At 40.5% G+C, this 20,919-nt stretch overlaps 3 protein-coding genes across 3 annotated transcripts; 2 read left to right on the plus strand and 1 right to left on the minus strand.

The window, feature by feature from the left end:
• Nucleotides 1–173: 173 nt before the first annotated feature.
• Nucleotides 174–7,753, plus strand: galnt6 (UDP-N-acetyl-alpha-D-galactosamine:polypeptide N-acetylgalactosaminyltransferase 6 (GalNAc-T6)). The gene is made up of 11 exons (XM_061058535.1): nucleotides 174–394; nucleotides 1,696–2,207; nucleotides 2,667–2,839; nucleotides 4,611–4,760; nucleotides 5,179–5,413; nucleotides 5,498–5,615; nucleotides 5,714–5,914; nucleotides 6,097–6,228; nucleotides 6,335–6,436; nucleotides 6,549–6,707; nucleotides 7,046–7,753. Exons 2-11 carry the CDS (start codon nucleotides 1,726–1,728, stop codon nucleotides 7,157–7,159), a joined length of 1,866 nt encoding a protein of 621 aa, XP_060914518.1. The 5' UTR covers nucleotides 174–394; nucleotides 1,696–1,725; the 3' UTR covers nucleotides 7,160–7,753.
• Nucleotides 7,754–7,968: 215 nt separating this feature from the next.
• Nucleotides 7,969–12,575, plus strand: LOC132990334 (glucose-6-phosphate 1-dehydrogenase-like). The gene is made up of 13 exons (XM_061058537.1): nucleotides 7,969–8,067; nucleotides 8,347–8,521; nucleotides 9,213–9,250; nucleotides 9,340–9,448; nucleotides 9,532–9,749; nucleotides 9,838–9,996; nucleotides 10,692–10,817; nucleotides 10,903–10,996; nucleotides 11,115–11,301; nucleotides 11,417–11,652; nucleotides 12,012–12,088; nucleotides 12,181–12,273; nucleotides 12,383–12,575. The coding sequence occupies exons 2-13, from the start codon at nucleotides 8,393–8,395 to the stop codon at nucleotides 12,471–12,473; spliced, it is 1,557 nt and encodes a 518-aa protein (XP_060914520.1). The 5' UTR covers nucleotides 7,969–8,067; nucleotides 8,347–8,392; the 3' UTR covers nucleotides 12,474–12,575.
• A 1,858-nt stretch (nucleotides 12,576–14,433) lies between these two features.
• On the minus strand, nucleotides 14,434–20,754 carry zgc:158263 (ceramide kinase family protein). Its single transcript, XM_061058536.1, has 13 exons — nucleotides 20,383–20,754; nucleotides 19,199–19,294; nucleotides 18,826–18,963; nucleotides 18,597–18,725; nucleotides 18,400–18,463; nucleotides 18,143–18,288; nucleotides 17,965–18,039; nucleotides 17,676–17,828; nucleotides 16,834–16,939; nucleotides 16,231–16,334; nucleotides 15,317–15,513; nucleotides 14,922–15,226; nucleotides 14,434–14,779 (listed from the first exon to the last, which is right to left on the minus strand). Exons 1-13 carry the CDS (start codon nucleotides 20,504–20,506, stop codon nucleotides 14,659–14,661), a joined length of 1,758 nt encoding a protein of 585 aa, XP_060914519.1. The 5' UTR covers nucleotides 20,507–20,754; the 3' UTR covers nucleotides 14,434–14,658.
• Nucleotides 20,755–20,919: the final 165 nt, after the last annotated feature.

Consider the following 20,919-nt stretch of genomic DNA (forward strand, 5'->3'; position numbering starts at 1 on the left):
TTTTTATTATTGTTTCGTTTTCTTTCTAGTTCAGATTTTTTTTTTTTCAATTTTCAAACATATATTGTTAATTTATTCTGTACTGTATGATAATCAAATACATGAGCTCGTGCTCTGTTTTATGGTTTTAACGTGCTTCTTGAGAAAACTCTGGGTGCACGCGCGGCCAGCAGGGGACTCCAGCTAATCATTTCAACCAATGACACCTGTATGTTTCAAAGCAAAAAGCCGGGAGGCAACGGAACTGCTGTCTTCTGTATTGATACAATCTCCAGTCTATCAACTTCAATCTACTAGATAAAGCGCACTGTGCTCATTGGGCAACTTTTCACACACAAAAGAATATCACAACAACCGGAACAGGTGTAAGCGTCAACTTCTCGTCAGTTTAAAGGTAAGTGACAGCTTTTGGAGTCATAAAGGCCTTTTAATATTAAGTTTTAGTAGATTCCCTCTGTCGCGTTAGAGACTGGCCGGTTTTATTCATCCGCGAAAAAAGTGTCTTTTCTAGATATGTCATTTACATGCGTTGTTTCGACTTTGAATGAGACCACACACTGAATGACAAAAAGTCAGCTCTTCCTCTTTCGTTTTTCTGCCGTAAATCGTCTAGCTGAACGAGTTTATATCATGATTTCTTTTTATTGTAAATTGTGTCTACGTCAAGTTACTTTGAGCTGTAAATATCATTTGTAAATATGAAGTCTGTTTATGAAACGCCGCTTGTCCTATATATTTTACTAAAGGCAATATGGAACATTAGGCTAAAGTATTTTGGCAATGACGTCGCATTTATTTACAAATATTTATTTATAAAATAGTTAAAATAGAGCAGATCTTGACAGTAGCCTATACTCTTTCTAATATCAGATAATTTCAAATCTATAAGTCAATAAGATTTACATAGTTGCCTGGTTAGATATTTTTCCTCCTCCTTTTCTGTCATAGCTTGCCACGACAAACTGGACTAACTGGTTATCCTTTAGAGAAAACTTGTTCTGTGTTCTGAAACACAAAAAAGAGTGTCCTGTTGAATCAATAATGAAGGAGGCTGGCTTGAGAATAGGGTGAATTAATTATGACCAAGTAAGAGTGAGTCTCTTACTGAACAGTGATCACCTAGGGACATGCAGATGTCCCACATTGCTAGAATATCCTGTTTCACATAGCAGGAAACAGCCGCTTATAATGCCTACACTGGTTGACGTGTCAGACTCCACGATGCAAACTCCCATTCCGTTAGCATATGACAGCTCATTTGTGTGAGGTGTGTATAAAGCAGGTGTGGGTACAGGGTGGTGCGTGTGTGTCAATTATTAACCTGTGTGGGAGATGCAGGTTGAACCTGTCGTGTCACAGTGCACCTGCTGCCACGTGGGTCCTGGAGGACTGGCCAGAGCAGGTGAACTCAGGTGTTTACTTAGAGGTGTGGTGTGTTTTTGCACACCCTCATCCTGTTCTTTCCAACCCTATGGGACTGTTTCCTAAAGAGACGGGTGAGGGAGGAGCTAAGTTGGCTCGAGTACCTGCTGCTATGACACTTGCAGAGACACACAAACAGGATTTTATTTTTGTGACTGGGGCTAAGGATTTGATAAAAGTGTTCTTCAGAGATTGCTTGAAACCCTCATGTAAAATGAACAAACATTTGCAGACAGCCAAAGTGGATTAAGTTGTTTTATTTTCTGTTTTCAGCAACTTTGAGAAAAACACTTACTCTGGATCATGCGTTGGTTCTTACGTCGACGAATGTCCCCTCTGAAGCTGGTGCTCCTTGCGGGGACTCTCTTCATGGTGGCCCTCGTTGTTCTCCAGAGGGATGTCGGCCCTTCACCTACTGGCGACCCCTGGTTTCAGGAGCTTGTTGTCAAGAGGGACAAGGTGATGGTCATGGTGCGAGATGCTGTTAACAACATGGGGTTCCAGATCGGAGCTCCTGAGCCTCAACCAGTGGAGTCCCAGCCCACCGAGGACGTCAACTGCCCTGCTGGATTCTTCACCCAGTCTGAGCTTCTACCTCACCTGGAGAGACCACCCCAGGACCCCAACGCCCCTGGGGCTGATGGGAAGGGATTTCATAAAACCCATATGTCTCCAGAGGAGGAGAAGGAAAAAGCCGAGGGAATGACACGGCACTGTTTCAACCAGTTTGCCAGCGACCGCATATCGCTCAGCCGCAGTCTTGGGGATGACACAAGGCCTCCAGAGTAAGAAAACATTCCGAAATTATTCTTAGACTTATCACTGTTTTACCACAGGTGTGCTGACTTGTACACGTCAGGCCAGCTGATACCCTACGTCTCAGCCGGGGGTCTGAATGGAATCAGTGACTCACTGATTCAATATCTGAAAGATTACCCCAAATATTTATTGGACACAACACTTTGCACATTTCCATATCCTTGATTTTTGAGACTAAGGCTCTATCTGTGTTGTTGTAAAAACTTTACTATTGACTATTAATGTTGTCCATGTCACAGGCTTTAAGGCTTTGAGCAATGTGTTTTCATGGGGCCTTTTTTAAATAAGCTGTTTGTTTTGAGCTGTTTGCACAATTTGCTATTGTTAATTTTTATTTGCAGAACATGAGTATCAGGAGATGCCTTTTAGACATGTTTCCACAAGACCACCTGTGTTTCATCACGTTTGCTTTTTGAAATTTTCAGGTGTGTAAACAGAAGGTTTCCTCGCTGTCCTCCACTGCCGACCACCAGTGTTATTATTGTCTTCCACAATGAGGCTTGGTCCACCCTCCTCAGGACTGTATACAGTGTCCTGCACACATCCCCTGCTTTCCTTCTCAAAGAGATCATCATGGTCGATGATGCCAGTGTTGCAGGTATGAAATTATAAACACTAATAAAAAAACATGTAAATGTAATTAAATATTTCACAGATCAGTAAAGTAGGTAGATATGTCTGCCGTAGCCTATGCCTAACTATTGGAGATTAATTTGTGAAGAATAGCAGAAATGCAAACCAAATTTGATGAATTAATTCATATTTTTCTGTACTTTTTGATGTGCTAAAAACACAATCTGATCTCTTCATGTTGTACTGACAAGCAGATAAATAATGAAAAGTATGAGCACATGTTCTAGTTATAAACTAGTAAAGTGTTGTGGAAAAAAATCATTTAAAAAAAGCAGAGTAAGATATCTTTTTCAACATTAACTAGATAATCACCAAAAAGCACTGGTTGGATTTGTACAGGGAAGTACATCACAAATCATGTCTGCACTTATAAGTGATATATTAACTTAAGTTTCAGAGTTCCTAGGGAAGCACGACATTCCCTGTTAACCCTGAGCCTTAGATATTTATACTGAATACTTTTGCATTCAAAGTAGCTTGCACACAAATAAATGAAGTAAAAGGCATGTTGGGTCTTTGAAATTGCAAAAGACACTTGGGTGTGGTGTGCAGTGACACATAAAATAATGTGTCTCTTACTATAGGCAGGTATGGTTGTCCTCAGGTGAAATGCAAACTACAGTGACTTTATCTTTGAAGTAAATGTGCAGCTTTGTTATATTTTGCATAGGAACTTGTTTTACTCTGCAAACAGTTGAACTTTGATGTGTGATAACATTTCTAATGTCTGTATTGCTGTACAGCAGCTACATAATTAAGTCTTTCACCCGTTTTTGTTTTTTACCTTAAATCATGAATGACTACACTAGTGAATGTAAACAAGCACTAGAGCATCTGTTCTGTATATTAGTTTATATACACCTATACATACTTCTCCTATAGTTGTCCACCTATGTTTGGATGCTCAACTGCATGCAGTGTTTCAGGCATACAAACAATGCTGCTCAAACTTGCAGCGTCGCTTCACTTCATCCCTGGCATGAACCAGGAACCTAACAGAAGGGTTATGCAATGCTTTTTGAAATCACTGAAGAGTTTTTGACCCTTTTTGAAGTAAGAAATGATTGTCTTCTCATATGTTAATGATTATTTGTCGGTTAAAAGCATATATGACCATTTCAATTCAATATTATATGACAGTGAGACATAATATGCCCTGCACAATGCCACATGTATCTTTAAAAAACTACAACATCTAGATTTAATTCATTTATTTCCATTCTTCTCTGAGCTAATGTTCTTTTCGCCTCAGCTATATTTACATGTTCCACTAAACCCAAACTTCCTTTTTTGCAACCACAGGAACAAGCTTTCATAACGTTTAAAGACTGAAACTTGTTACAAATGTACAGCATGTGGTCAAAAGCTTGTTGAAAGGAAGTGTGACCTAGTTTTACGAGAAACATTTCTACTCCATTGGTGTTTCTTATCTTAGTAGCTTCATAGTTATAAACATGAATATCCTTCTATTTTTTCTTGGGCAAGCAAGCTTCTGCTTTAAAATGACAGTCAGAAAACAAGTTTTTAATAGGTCACTATTGTTGGTCTTTTGTATCTCTGACCATATCCGGCATTGAGTGTGTGCGTTGTTGTAGGTTGATAGATGTCATGGTGTATCCTGATACAACACTGTAAGACCTCAAACCACCAGAGCTCACCTAAGGCAACATTTTTATTTAAACATGTTTTAAATTAACAATGAGCAAAATTTGATTATGTTGTTTAAACTTCTTCAGACCACCTCAAGGCCCCGTTGGAGGAATATGTGCGTCAGCTGAAGATTGTGAAGGTAGTGAGGCAGCCCCAGAGGAAGGGTCTCATCACTGCCAGATTGCTGGGTGCCAGTATTGCTCAGGGCGAGGTGCTAACCTTTCTGGATGCACACTGTAAGAAAACAAACACACCGACAAATACACAATTACAATTTGAAGTACCTGTGTGTCTCAAAAAGGACCCAATAATAATTTCAGCTAATTTTGATGTAAGACCAATTTTTTCATGAGGCCATGCTTTGCCCCAGACTAAGGCTGCGTTAACACTGCATCCAAAACCAGTATGACCTGAATCTGTTCTCAGATCTATTTTTTTGACAGTTTGAACAGCACATATCACATTGAGTCTGTTCTTTTCAAATCCGATTTGTATTCCCACAGGAATGTGATACATGTCGCATTTCATAAGCAATGTGAACAGCCCCCCCCCCCCCCAAAAAAAAGATCTGAGCAATAAAATCAGAATTGAGCATTAAGGCTTGCAGTGTGAAGTTAACTTCTGTGTCAACATCTGATCTCTGTCCCTGTGTAGGTGAGTGTTTCCACGGTTGGCTTGAACCTCTGTTAGTCCGCATTGTTGAGGAGCCCACTGCTGTGGTTAGTCCTGAAATTACCTCCATTGACCTCAACACCTTTAACTTCCACAAGCCTGTCGCCACTAGCCGCGCTTACAACCGCGGCAACTTTGACTGGAGCCTCACCTTCGGCTGGGAGCAAATCCCTGAAGATGCAGGGAAGCTGCGCAAGGATGAAACTTACCCCGTAAAGTAAGAGAGATCTTTTTGATTATGCCTCGAGAACATCATGAATCACATCATGATTTTTTTTTTTTCTGGCTGTGATTATTTCAGAACACCTACTTTTGCTGGAGGTCTCTTCTCGATCTCAAAGAAGTACTTTGAGCACATTGGAACTTATGATGACAAGATGGAGATCTGGGGTGGTGAAAATCTGGAGATGTCTTTCAGGGTTTGTCTCTTTATCTATGCTCCCTAAGCTCCACCTATTATCTTATAAATCTCCCTGTCATTAGGAAGTTAGAGCCTTCATTTCTCCATGTTTTGCAGGTGTGGCAGTGTGGGGGTCAGCTCGAGATCCTCCCATGTTCTGTGGTCGGACATGTTTTCCGCACCAAGAGCCCCCATACCTTCCCCAATGGCGTAGAGGTCATCACTCGCAACCTGGTTCGCCTGGCTGAGGTCTGGATGGATGACTACAAGAAAATTTATTATCGCCGCCAAAAGAATGCTGAAACCATGGCCCAAATGGTCAGTGTGACCCGCTGACGGCGAGTGCTCATGATCAAATGTTGAATGCACATGGATTCTTTTATCACTGTATTCTCACTGTATCTTTGTCAGCAGTTTGCCTCCCTCACTGCAACACGTTTATATAATCATCATGTGAGTTATTGTTCATAGTTTTAAATACAGATCATCCATTCTTTTAGCATAAGTATGGAGACATCTCTGATCGTCTGAATCTGAGGGAGAGGCTTAAGTGCAAGAACTTCACCTGGTACTTGCAGAATGTCTACCCAGAAGCCTACTTACCAGATTTAAACCCAGTGCAACATGGAGCAGTGAGTCACATTTCCCTTTGTCTGAATGTAGATGGAGAAAGATATTACTAACCTCACATGACTGCGGATGTATTTTAATGATGTGTCGTGTCTGTTTTTGCTAAAGCTGAGAAACTTAGGATCTAATACATGTCTGGATGTAGGAGGCGACAATCAGGGAGGTAAACCTGTGATCATGTATCAGTGTCACAACATGGGAGGCAACCAGGTACACTGACCTTGACTTACACATGAAATTTTTTTTAAAAAAGTATGCTTATATTACGTTCTTTGACATTGTCAGAATTTCTGATTGGATGATTATTTTTTTCTTTTTCTAGTATTTTGAGTACTCGTCTCATAAGGAGCTACGTCATAATATTGGCAAGCAGTTGTGTCTTCATGCATCACCCTATCCTGAGCAGGTGAAGATCGAGCTCTGCAAACGGAAAGGGAAGGGCACCAGTTTGTCACCACAACAGGAGTTCATGTTTACAGAGGTGAAGAGCACTACAGGCTGGACTGAATGTAAAATTAAGAAATTTGGGGAATTATGCTTCTCTTTACTTTGTTGTGAGTTGAGAAAATCAACATTATTATATATCTTTGCTATAATAGGACAGGAAATGGTGAGCTATTATCTCTGCTCCTGGTCCATATCCTAAGCTAAGCTAACCAGCTTTTTGCTGTAAGGACAGAAGTGCAAGCGCTTTTGCTCAAAAACATAAAATGTTTTTGTTTAGTATTGAGCTGTTAGATAATTAGAGGAAGTGTTATTCTATTTGTTTATATTCAGGTTTGTGTGTTAATTGACTTTTTCTCTTATCCTACTTTGCAGGAAAATCTTCTTAAGAATCCCAGTAGTGGAAAATGTTTACAACTTAAAGGAGGCCAGATCCAAATGGACAACTGTGACGCGGCTAACCTCTACCAGCACTGGAGCTTAAGATGACCTCTAATCAGGTGACCTGTGGCACCTAATGCACCTTCCTCAGACTCTGCTCTGCAGGGCTGGCTCAGCATTGATCCAGGCGGCGTCATACTGTGGAGCTCGGGTTGATGGTCTATGCTGAGTGGACAGATGAAGACGAAGGACAGAGAGAAGACAGTCACATCTTTCGAAGACGCTTGGGTTGGCCTTAAATTGTTTTACATTTTTTCATGAAGTAAACTGGGGAGAAGATATTTAATGGTGTTTTGGGGACTAACAGGCGGCTTGTTGATTTAACACCCAGGAGGGACAGCTTGATGGTGGATCACTTTCTGCTTGCAATGATCTTAATTCAGGGAATTGACACTCCAGCTTAAATAAAATGCTTTTAAGTGACTGTTTTTGTCTGACATGCTGAAATGTGACATGATGCGAAGTAGTTATTTTAATAATACTTTGTGGAAGACATGATAATTTATAAAATTGAAGTAATTTCTTAGCACAGTATGTTTTAAGAAGGAATCAGAATTGACTGGGTTTTGTATTAAACACTGATACATATCAGTTTGCACCATGTGCTTAGATTGTTTGTCCTGATTAAATCATACTAGTCTACGTGTGTACTGTGTGTCTTATTTAATTAAGTAAAGGTGTGTACTGATTTACCTAGTGTACAACATCCTGAAAGAATGATTAACTTGCCACAGATATTAAAACATTAGAAACACTGACGTTTTTATAACTTCTGCAAGTTGCACTGCCAGAGTTAATGTACTGATAAGCACTCTCACACTCTGCAAAAAGCCACACGTCTTGCTCAGATAGAGGGAACTATGTAAATGTTTGCGCAACATTTGTTAAAGGAGTGGTTTAGGAGAAGGACACATTCCTGCCAATTACTTTCAGCCCTGTCTGTGCTGACCTGAAATGTGAGTAAAAGTGAATGAGCAGGATTTCTCCTAAGTTGCCAAACCTAATCTGCAGGTGGAATGTGCAGATTTGATTTAAAGCCTGGAGTCGCCCTGTAAATCTAACATGCTGGACTGGAGGTTGTTACAAAGCATGAGGAAGCATTGCATGCAACACATTCAATTCATTGAATTGAATGTGTTTGTTCTTTGGGGCAATAGGTGGCAGTATAAACTTGCTTAGGCATTTTTTGCAAGGCAAGGATGACTGTTGAAATTTCACAATACTGTGTGTACTAGAAATAGGGAAATGAGAGTGTCAACAAGAGGGACAGTGTGAGACCAAATGGACCGGAAGGTGAGCACTGAGCCTCTGAGTCGTTGTGAGGTGTTTGGACAGCTCAGGAGGGAGCTCTATGGAGAGCGGCAGTCCAGCCAATCCAGCACACACATATTCATCATCCTCGGAGCCTCTGTGAGTACAGCCTATGAAAAGAACACAGCATGGCATGAATAACAGTTTCCTATGTCTAAAATTATAAGTGATAACACTTATCTCCAACAGAATTGAAGATTTCTAGTAATATTTGATCTGTTCCATATGTAAAAGTTAGTAGAGTAAAGATACTAACTATCCTGTTTGCTAAGTTCAAGTCAATCAATCTCGTTCCCATCTGCATAAAAGTACTACCAGCAAAGTCGAATGTTTAAAACGGACTTCAATGTGACAGGACCCCAACAGAGTTCACACACAGCCCTACAGGGCAACAACTCACTGGGGGATATTTCAGTGTGTTAAACATAATGGGAATTCCGTGTTGTCTGAAATGTGCTGCATCTACTTTTTCCTTTACCTCACATTGAAAGAAGGGGATCATTTTGGAGCATAAACATACTGTGAGGCTGTTATTCTTCTTTCCCTCAATCCCAGCAGAAGTCGCAAAACCTATTTGTATGCTAAATCAAGTTACTTTTTAACGTTACTCTAAGTCTCAGAGTCCTGTGTTCAAAGTTCTCACATTACTCAACAGACCTACTCACTCTACTCGGCTGTGACCACTTGTTTTCAAAGTTCAGTGCTCTTTGGACTCTTGATTGATTCATGGCAGCGAAAGGAATTATCAGATGAAGTTACTGATCATATTTGATTTGTATTATTTGCACAGGGCGATCTTGCTAAAAAGAAGATCTATCCAACTTTATGGTGAGTAAAACACCAAGTTATGTCCGAGTCATTACTCTAAAGTTGTTTAGTCGCTTGGTATTATTGCTGACTAATTGTCCCCTCTATAGGTGGTTATTCAGAGATGGGCTCCTCCCAGATGACACCTACTTTGTGGGTTTTGCTCGATCTAACCTGACCATCGAAGACATCAAGACAGCATGTCTGCCTCATCTGAAAGTAGAACAAATTGGCTCTCTGACATGAGATGACTTATTGTTTGGGGGGTGTTTTCAGGAATAATTGTCTAACATTTCCCTCAGGTCACTGATGAAGAGACCGAGAGCCTCTCAGCCTTCTTTAGTAAGAACTCATACTTCAGAGGCCGGTATGACGACAACGGTTCCTTCGCGCAGCTTGAGGCTCATCTGTCATCTCTGCCAGGGGGAGTGGATGCCAACAGGCTCTTCTACCTGGCTCTGCCCCCCACTGTCTACCACCATGTCAGCACAAACATCAGAGCCCACTGCATGGGTCGCAAGTCAGTTTGTTGTTCTCTCAAGTTCACAGAAGAAGTATTGTACTTGCTATTTGATCATGTGACTCTGATCAGCTATGTTCAAAAACAGAGGCTGGAACAGGGTGATTGTTGAGAAACCCTTTGGCCGGGACCTCCAGAGCTCACAGGAGCTGTCAGCCCACCTGTCCGCCCTGTTCGTGGAGGACCAAATCTACCGCATAGACCACTACCTGGGTAAAGAGATGGTCCAGAACCTCATGGTACTCAGGTAACAAGAGCCATAGAAAAGGCAACAATTAGTTCTTACCAAATAATCTGATTGGACAGGTAGCATGCCATGGATGCTGATATAGAGGACAACACCACTGGGACTTAACCATATGAATCCCTCTGCTGTCGGTGTTCTGAACACACGTTGTAGCAGACTGTTCTACATTAAACAATTAAGGGTATGATAGCCAAAGCAGCTGTCAATAGACTCCTGTTTCAATAACGAGATGATAAATAAAACATACAGTTCAATGTGCATATATTTAAATAATGTAAAATACAAAATAAAGAAGCTGGTCTGCATTCATTTGTTGACACACACAAATTAGTACAAACAGAGGGAACTGTTTATTTGTTGCTATGGGACAATAGTCTAGTTCCCATCAAGTTGAAAGACTAACTGATTGGCGGAGAAGATTAATCATTTAATAAACAAACTCATTTTCTTTTGTTACGTTTTATTGTAGACTTTTATACGATGCTTGGAAAACTGTTGTATAAAAACAATATCACACAATATACCACACAATATTGTCCTGAATACTGGACCACAGTGTGGCCAAGTGTAGATCATCACAGACTTGCTGATATTCAGTACAACAGCATTTCTCCAACAGCATTGCTTAAAAATGTTGATCTCTGGCTTCTGTGGTCCTGGTTTTAGTTTAACTTGTTCTATTCTCTCACTTCCAGGTTTGGAAATCGCATCTTTGGACCCATATGGAACAGGAACAGCGTTGCATGTGTGGTCCTCACCTTCAAGGAGCCTTTTGGCACGCAGGGCAGAGGAGGATACTTTGATGACTTTGGCATCATAAGGTGAGAGACAAATCACTGAATTAAATGTCACTTTTACACTTGGGGCTTTTGTTTGGCCTTAATGGTGTTTTTTCCATTGATGTAGGGATGTCATGCAGAACCATCTCCTGCAGATGCTCTGTTTGGTTGCCATGGAGAAGCCTGCCTCCACCAGCCCAGATGATGTGAGGGATGAAAAGGTAACATCTTTGACTTTGGGGTTAGAATAGTGAACATCTACCTATTTATTTTGTCTAGAATTAAAGGGGGTCCATGCCAATAAACTGCTGTTATCTTATAATTATTGATGTGCTGTAGGTGAAGGTGTTGAAGAATATAGCTCCTGTTGCTGTGTCGGATGTGGTGCTCGGTCAGTATGTGGGGGACCCAAATGGGGAGGGCCACTCCAAGTTGGGATACCTTGATGATCCCACTGTACCGGAAGGCTCCTGCACACCAACATTTGCCACCGCAGTGCTCTATGTCCAGAATGAAAGATGGGATGGTGGGGCAGAATTACATTTTTATGTTTATTTCTCCTTCACATATCATGACATTCTTTATTATTTTTTTTCATTCCTATTTATTGTCACTGCCTACATCTGCCATTTTTTCTCCAGGGGTTCCTTTCATCCTCCGCTGTGGTAAAGCTCTGAACGAGCGAAAGGCAGAAGTGCGTTTGCAGTTCACCGACGTGCCAGGAGACATCTTTAACGAGCGCTGCCAGAGAAACGAGCTGGTGGTGCGGGTGCAGCCAGACGAAGCAATCTACCTGAAGATGATGACCAAGAGGCCGGGGGTTTACTTCAGCCCGGAAGAGACTGAGCTTGACCTCACATACAAGAGCAGATACAAGGTGCTGCAGGCTCACGTTAATCAAAGAATCTGTTCTGCAAATTGCAGCAGTTTGTGTTTTTTAACTTTTAACATGTCATCTATTGATTTTAAGTTGACATTTGATAGTGTTGAAAATGAGTTAAAAAGTTATCAAAAAGAATAAATAAAGCGATGTAACGAAAAGGCTAAATGCAGTTTGTAAAAAAACATCTAAAGTTGGCAACCTAATCGATAAATTCTATAGTCCAATATAGAATAGAATAGAATAGCCTACCTATTATATCCATTATAAAATAAAGACTGTCCATTTTAATATGGGTGAAGATTTCTGGATCAGACATGAGCAGGTTTTTACAGTTTCTTAACATCATCCTTTAGAATGTGAAGCTCCCAGATGCTTATGAGCGACTGATCCTGGATGTCTTCTGTGGAAATCAGATGCACTTTGTGCGCAGGTTAGTTGTCCCGTTTACCCTTACTTTAGTATTCTAGGTGTTTTGTGTCAATGTTTATTTGTTCACCTCAGCTTCTCCTTTGTCTGTTCCAGTGATGAGCTGCGGGAGGCCTGGAGGATCTTCACCCCACTTCTGCACCAAATAGAGGCAGAGAAGAAGAATCCCACCCCTTACACCTATGGAAGGTAAAAAAAAACTGTTTTCATAAGATAAAAGAACATTAAATCATGACGCACATCTTCATTTTCATTGACTCTATCTCTTCCTCCTGCCTTCTCTTTGTCGTGTCCACAGTCGGGGTCCAAACGAAGCAGACGATCTTGTGAAGAGGGTGGGATTCCGCTATGAGGGGACATACAAGTGGGTGCATCCCCACAAAATGTGATACCTTCTATCTCACACTAACGTGCACATGAACACACAAACACACAAACACACAAGCACACGCTATTGTTGGCAAGAAAATAAAGTTTACTGCACACTTTTTTCAGCTGTGTCATTGAGTGAATTTGTCTGCATGTTAAAACACCACTGTTTAAAAAAACAAACAAATCAAAACCTACAAGTGGAGATTAAATGACTCGCTGCTTGATTTAAGTGTTCACCTGAAGATTTTAAATTTAAAAACAAATCTTTCACTCTTCTCACTCCCTTTCCCCCCCTTTTTAACACCACCTGCTAACACCTGAAAACCTGTATACACAAGATTGTTTGAATGTCACAAACATAAACCTGTTCTCTGTTATTACAGTCATCACTAAAATATGACAACACTGAATGTGCTGCACACAAAGAAACATTTCCACACCATACGGGCTTGTTGGTCTGGTTTGTAAGATTAGGTGACTCCCTTAATAACAGTTGGTGACAAAGGGGAAACGTTTGAATGTGCCTCATTTGCTAAGAATGACTGCTAGGTAGGTGTTTTAAGCTATACTGGTTTATCAGGTAACACTTTACAGTAAGGTACAAATATTTAGCATAGTTAGTGGGAAACGATTGGGAAACTAACCACTAGGTAATGGGTAGATAGTGAGTACTTCCTCATCGCATCACATCACATCCCACTATGCAAAATATGTGTACCATATCTACCTGTTAACTAATGGTTACCTAGTTAGTTCCCCATTCGTTTCCCACTAACTAATCATTAGCTACTCTAGAACGTGTGATGAAGAAGTACTCACTATCTACCCATTACTTAGTGGTTACTTAGTGGTGACCTAATGGTTTGTTTCCCTAAACTAACTATGCAAAATGTGTGTACTTTATTGCAAAGTTTTACCATTCATCAACTGTATATTTATGTCTCTATCATTTGAAATGGTTAATTTCTCTCAATACATGAAAAAGTTTACTTTTAGTAAAGATTTAGTTTAGTCAGATTTCCTTTAACTGCTGATGTTACCTATGTCTTTCTTCACCAGGTGCTTTTCTTAAGTTGCGGCCTCCAGTCAACAAATTCAAACAATATTTCTACCCAATATCCCGATCCTGCCAAGAGGGCAATGTGATAAGCAGCAAAGAAGAGCGTGTTAAAATGACTTCTCCCTCGGACTGTTCAGTTTGTTTTATCATCTGTTGTGTAATTAACATTTACAGTATGCAGTCTATTAGTAAGGAAGCAATGCATCCACAAACAAAACAATGAATATATATTTAAATTCAGGATCTATTGTTTGAACATTGGTATTTGCTGATATCTGCCCTGATGACAGACATCAGCCCATAAGAAAATGATGTGGCATGAACCCATCAGTAAGCAATCCATACCAGCTGTGAAGCATAGGCCTTAGTTAGTTTCCCTTACTGCTGATTCAGTAAAGAGGTTTTTTTTTATTGGACAGAAGAAGTCATCTGTCAACTCTGATTTGTTTTCATGGTTAAATGTGAAATACAATGTCTGCAATATGGGAGGATGACTCTGTCCCTGGGAAAGATCAGTATACAGTTTGTAAGACATGTTACAGTGACATGTTGAAAGAGGTGACCATTAAAGTCAATTTGAATACATAACATTCCTTAGCTGAATTAAAAAAAGGCAAACAATTACAAAGAAGTGATGAAATAAACATCGGTTTCAGAATCAGCCATTGGCAACGTTTTTTTCAACGTCTGCCCTAATTTTTTACAATTAGTGCATCTTTATCTAAAATGCAAAATCACAATCAAATTGAGTTTGGATATGCCACTGGAAAAAAAGTTGCAACAATAAAGCATACATCGCCATATGCCAGTCTCCTTTTTTCTAGCAGGTTGCATTTTGAGTTTTAACTTGTGATGATTTTACACAACGTTTTAATTCCTGGATGCTCAAGTGAAAAACAAACCGCACAACACTGTCATTTAGTTTTTTAATTGTGCTTTTTATTGAGCAGTTTTTTTTTTCTAACAAACAAACATTCTTTTAAGAATAAATAGATTTAGCTACGATGAGAAAACTTGTTAAAGTTCCAAAAATATTTGGATCTTTTTGGCGATTAGAGACTACAAACCTTGCTAATCTCCTTCACAAAGTAGTCTCTCCTTTCAAACATTCCAAATGCCTCTTTTCAAACTTTATTGAACATTTATGTGAGGCTCTTGATGTAAGATATCCTTTCATGCTTGTCATTTTCTTCAACGTAGTCCTGCATGGCTGCTCCGTCTTCCATACCCCTCGCATATAGACGCACCAACTGGCCATGAATCCTGAGAAGAAGTTTATTTATTTTATGTTTTTACATTTCAGTGAAGAAGTAACCAGTTTTTTCTGTTGATATATGAAAAAGCTTTTTAACAGTACCGCAGAGATTACCCTAAACACAGCATGGATGGTTGTACTGTCTCTCACCTGCAGAGGATCTCAGTGAAAGGCAGAATTTCTCCGTCACAATTCCACACTGACACAGCTGGAGCTTTGCTGCAGCCTGTACAGCACAAAAACGGGTTTGCTGTTTTTTGCCTCTTTGTCAAATCTGCATCTGCCAGGTGCAGCTGGGATCCAGTCCTGCTTGCAGTCTCAATGTAGCCTGTCTCTTCATCATCAACCACATCATTCTGTCCTCCAATCTCATCAAATGACTCCTCCTCTTTGCCAGGGGGAAGAGAGAAACGGACTGCCTTAACTCGGTGAACCTCAACAAATGGCAGGTCAAACTAAAACAAAGCAGGAGAGAGATTGAGTCAGTAAGAGCTGCAATGTGCTACAGCAGCAGCATTGAATTGATGCAAAAATATTACCCTTACCTGGTCCTGTGAGCTTGTGTGCCTGTAGAGGTACTTGAGGAATCCCAGTGGGTGGGTGTCCCAGACCAGGATGAGGTCACCTGTTCCATCTGCAAGGTGAGCTGAGGGCGAGAGGCCCAAAGGACTCTTGGGACAAGAGCTTGACATACAAGTGAGAGACACACACCTGAACCTTCCCTCCACACTTACCCACTCACCTGGAGAGACAGAAACAGAGAAAGAATGTTTCATTTCTATGTTTCATTTCTTCTACAATCATCAATGATTCTTTGAGTACCATGCTGCTGTTTATCAAGCAGCCCCTTACGCAAACTTTACTGCCAAATCCTATTTCAAAACTGGGTAAACTAGTTTGGGTTATTGTTCAAACATTGGTTTGTGTTTACATTCTGTGATTGCTTCCTTAAGCCATACATTTTCATGCTTCGACTTAAATACACCAAAATGCTTTTTAAAAATGCATTATACTAATAGTGATCTATTATCTAAATTCAATCAACCCTCAAGACTCTGCAAGTGAATGAGTTTTAAACATACTTATTGAAAGGCTTAAGCTGGAGAGAGCTGCAGTGTGCTTTAGATTAAGGCACAGCTGAACTAAAAGCAGTTATTACACCATGCACAGTATATCTTAAGGGTCGTGAGATGTTAATTGATGCCAATCTCTCCATGTTTTCAACAATTTGCTTTTTTCTTTGTGAAATACTGGATTATGTCGACTTACTTGTCTTCTATCAAGAATGCAAATAAAACAATCCAATTAAGAAAAAGTTATATGGTGCAACCGAAAAACGAGTTTGCAATAAGATGTATCTTTATTCACAAGAGTTACAAGCCAATATGGCTATTTAAGGCATATGGCTAAATGAGCTAAAATACATACGAAGCACGAATGGATGACTTCATGCTATTACCTTCTGAGTCATTATTGAACTGGCTGTAGTGAGAGCTGTGCAGGGAGCTTGAGTCTGCAGAGTGGGGGAAAAGTCGTTCTGTGCTTCTTGAGCACACACTGCATCTAAACATACAAACACACACACACACACACACACACACATGCAAAACAAAGAATTTTCACTCTGATTGGAATTCTGTAAAGTAACAAGTTAGTCTGCATTCATAAGAGCATCATAAACCCTTTAGCTGACAGCCAGAGGCAGCCTCAGTCTCAGATAAAGAGCAAGGGCTTTGTTAACTCCAAAAGGACCTCACCTTTCATCTAGATCAAGTTTCCTTATGCCCTTGTTCATACCCTCCTTAAGAGGCACCCAACACCTGAGTCCCCTCTGCACTTGGTAGCAGTTGCAGTGTCTCAAACAGCGAATTTGAACCATTTCACCACTGCTTAAAAAAATAATGATGCTACTCGGAGGACACTTTCTCTCTTTGTGATCAAAACGGTTTCATGTTCAAAAGGTTAGACTTCCGTTATACTTAGGCAGTTTAGACAAGGACGAGGACATGAATGAAGATCTTAACTCATATCTGCGATGCAGTGTTAATAATTGGTGTTTTACCCTGCAAGGCAGCGTGTTCTGTCTCTGGGACTGGAGAGCACCGGGTCTGCTGGTAGATACTGAACTATGCCCCCATAGCTTCTGTTGTTCAGGTAAACCACTGTACCTACACAAAGAGAACAGTTACATGAGCTGATGATTCACAACAGTATAGAGGTTTAAACAGCAGTTTAGAAGAACAATATATGCAGGGACATGTTTTTTTTTTTTTTTCATTCATTGCTTTATAAAGGCCATACGCAACACTAACGAGCCTCGTTGGGCTATGAGCATAAACTGTATAAAAGAACTGGACACACGGTGGTTGTGTGAATAACTGTTTTGAAGTCATGAGTTCAATATTTCAAACATTGCTACTTAGGTGTTTTTGGAGTCAGTAGCGACACAAGAGGGACATCCCTATGATGGTTGACACGTTTATATGGTTGCCACGCCCTAAAGAATCCCTTTCTTTATTGTCAGTTTTACTTTGAACGGAAAAATATTTGACCCAATGAACATAATGCTGCATTGAAGAAGACTTGCAGTTAATGACTAAAGGGTAACTTATAAGGTTTTTCTTTCTATATAGTAAAAGACATTCTGAGAAGACGGCTCATATTCTCAACTGGTTTTATACAATCAAACTTGTTTTTGCAACTACAGTCGCCCCGTGCTGGCCATTAAGAGGAGGCATGTTGCTTCTGCTTTGGCCTCACTTTTGAAACCAATTAGCGACGTCCATGTTTTAAAATAAGATATGTGACAGTTTTAAAAAGCATTCAAACTTCAAACTGAGCATTAGTCTGAAAGCATCTACTGCAGTCATTTCTGTTTCTGTTATATCAAAGCCTCACTCATACCCGAGTAGTCGTATCGGAGAGGTCCCATCCAGCGATGTTTTTCACTCTCAGCCAGTACGTCCCCGTAGAAGCCATAGCCCAAAAGAGACACAGAGTAGCGCACAAGTGCAGACGCTTGATGGACCGAACACACGTCCAGGGGCTGAGAGTCACCTGCAAGGTTTGGTGGGAAATGAAAAAAAAAAAGCCATGCAAAATGAACTGGTGCTTAAATTGACAAAATTGTGCCGGGGACTTGTGATGTTGATTAAAAAAATTGGTGATTGAAAGAGTGAAAATTGTTCCTCACCAATGATAATGTGCAAAGCTGAAGTAACAGGATCGATTACGCCCACTGTGGCAAAACACACACAGTCTGTAGAACCTACAGCGAACACAGTACAGCAGGATGTGAGTGTTAGTGTTTCTGTCACTGCTCTCTAAGAAATACTATCAGTTGTATTATTACTTCATAACATCATCATTACCTGCAGGAATGATGCCAATATGCAGCGGACATGGATGCAGAGTGACAGTGGGATCATTCTCGCAAAGGCCTGCCTCTTGTTGTGTCCGCCCAATCAAACCGTGGAGTATTTCGCTGAACATACCGTCCCCACCCACACACACCACACTGTTGTAAACACACACAAGAGATTCTGTCAGGCGAGCGCCTCCCAGCAGGCTTAACTGTGACAATGCTCTCATACCACAGTGTTTGCACTATGGTGCCAACAGCTCTCACCCGTCAATGCCTGTCAGGTCTTTCTTCAGGAGGTGGTCTCTAGCTTGATTTGCCCGTTCAGTCACTAATCAAATAATACCATAGAGAAAATAAATGACTTTTAAATTAAGTCAAAGGTCATCTTTGAGACATACAGTTTCTCGAAAGCTTTTCTCCAAAAATATGAATGCAGTTGTATAAAGTACATTGCTCTTTACCTATTACATGAGAGCTGATACCAGCCAGCTCAAACAGAGGGGACACTAAAGAGTGGTAGATCCCTCTTCCTTTCTTCTTCCCTCCAAAAGGGTTGATAAACACCAACAGCCTGTGTGGGCGCAAAGGACCTAAAAGATGAAAATAATATACATTATTAATTGTACAATCGTCAAGATAAGGGATCTGTATTTTTTTAGCGTAACACCTTGTCTAATCATCCATCCTTACAGTGAGTTTTGAGAGCAGCTCTTAGGTGTTTCGTCCACTGGTCTCTGAGGACTCGACTCAAGCAGCTGAACTGGGTCTGGCCCAGTCTCCAAAGCAACCCATAAGAGCCCCCACCGCTGCTACGCTTCACGTAGAAAACTGCAGTTGAAGGATGGATAGAACCACAACATCAACAACGTAGGAGTTAACAGGATCATGTTTTCCTAAAAGGTAAGGCTGCTGTGTGGCTCACTCGTATGTCAATTATTCATGTTCTCCTCTCCTTTGATATCAAGTGCAAAGATAAGCACTGCCTCAAATTGTGCTATCATTTACTTAAGTCTGACTGTGGCTTTGGGTTTGTGATACCCGAGAGTCTAACAAGAGAACCAACCAGTGAAGTCTTTGTCTGTGTCCTCAACTGACTTCTGGGGCAGGATCTCCACCCGGCCCTCCTCCACTCCAACCACCTCCGCCACAGGAACTGAAACTTTGGTCACACACAGACACACACAGCACCAACTTATAAGTCTATTTTTAATTGCACAGGTTTAAGTTTGATTCATCTAGGGGGGTAATCTTTTTTTCGGGTAAATACATATGTATGGAAGGGGGCGTCAGTCCATCCATTCATCCATCTATCCATCTAACTTCAGTGCACATGCTTCTTTGCATACAATGAAAGAAAAAACATTTATAGACTTTCCTCTTGTGTATCTTATGTATCTAAAATTTCATAGCTATTAAAGTAGTCAAATAGCTGCAACGCCTCAGCTCTCAGTTGGTTTCAACATGTGACGCCAGTAAACACTTAAATAAATAACACGACAGCAGAATACCTTTTGGCTGCTTATTTCTCTATAACACTGTGCTTGGACAAGTCAAAATGGGTGTTTTGAATTATTGTTTTTAATTCTGACTCACTGGCACCAATAAATTATAGCCCATATTACCTGGATATTATTAATGATAGTTCAAAATGTCAAAGAACGTCTAATAATGACAGATTTACAGATACTGCCTGTAGGAGATTTGTGACACAAAGCATGTGTAAAACATTGAGATGATATTGTCAGGGTTTCTAAATGAGTACAGTTGTAAGGCCCTTTTTTCTTGTTGCGTATAAAGACAAAACCTTTATTATAACTTTGTGCCAGTGGGTGAGATCTCTGTCTGTGTTTTCAGTAAACTGTCTCAGAGAGTTGTGTTTCATGTTTGACTTGTTCTTCGTGTTCTCTACCAGCAGTATGCTCAATTAAAATGCTCTCTCCCTTTATCAGGCCACACTTACAGTCAGCCTACATGTAGCCAACATAAATATTGTAGTTTAGGGCGTTTTGACCTACTGGTTAAGAATGTATCATCTTGTTGATAGAAGTCTATTATTTATACATCGAGATATAGGAAAGAGACTGTGGCGTGATTGAAGACAACATTTCCCTCTGTTCGTGCGTGATTGTCTTTCCTGATATTTTAACACGTAAACAAACTAACTGAACGCAAAGCAATGTAAATGATCCCTGCCATGAGTATTTTATGCAATTTGGCTAATGTGTAGGACAGTAACGAGACACTTACTTGTTTTCTTGTCGTGATTATTCTTGTCTAACTCGCTCCAGTTGAAATGCCAGCCTGTCAGGACAGCCCGGCATCTTTTATTATCGACCCACAGACTTGACTCCAGCCTCAGGTTTGTCTCCATTTTTTTATCTCTTCTCGTTTCTCAGAAAAACTCACAGGATCACATATTACACCAAGAACTTCTACATCTTCAGAGAAGTGGAAGCAGGCTGGCAATCTGATCTCACCATCAGTCAACAACCCGGGGTCCTTATCTTACTTGAGAAATGTTCCATCTTCCCCTGAGTGAACCTGAAGAACAGATTTTTTTTTTTATTCCAGTGACATGTTGAAGTCAGCGCCTGGCACACGGGCTTTTATTCTAAATAATGTTTCCTGTTCGGTCCCTCCCTGTTGACACCTGCCTCATTTGCATGCTTCTCTGCGGATTGGATACCAAGAGTTTACCTGAAGCGTTAGCATGTGGGTCAATTACTATAGCAACACAAATCCCTCTCCAATTTAAAGAAGTATTTCACACTCATTTGTTATTTG

The sequence above is a fragment of the Labrus mixtus genome, chromosome 15 (genome assembly GCF_963584025.1).
Source record: "Labrus mixtus chromosome 15, fLabMix1.1, whole genome shotgun sequence".
NCBI lineage: Eukaryota > Metazoa > Chordata > Actinopteri > Labriformes > Labridae > Labrus > Labrus mixtus.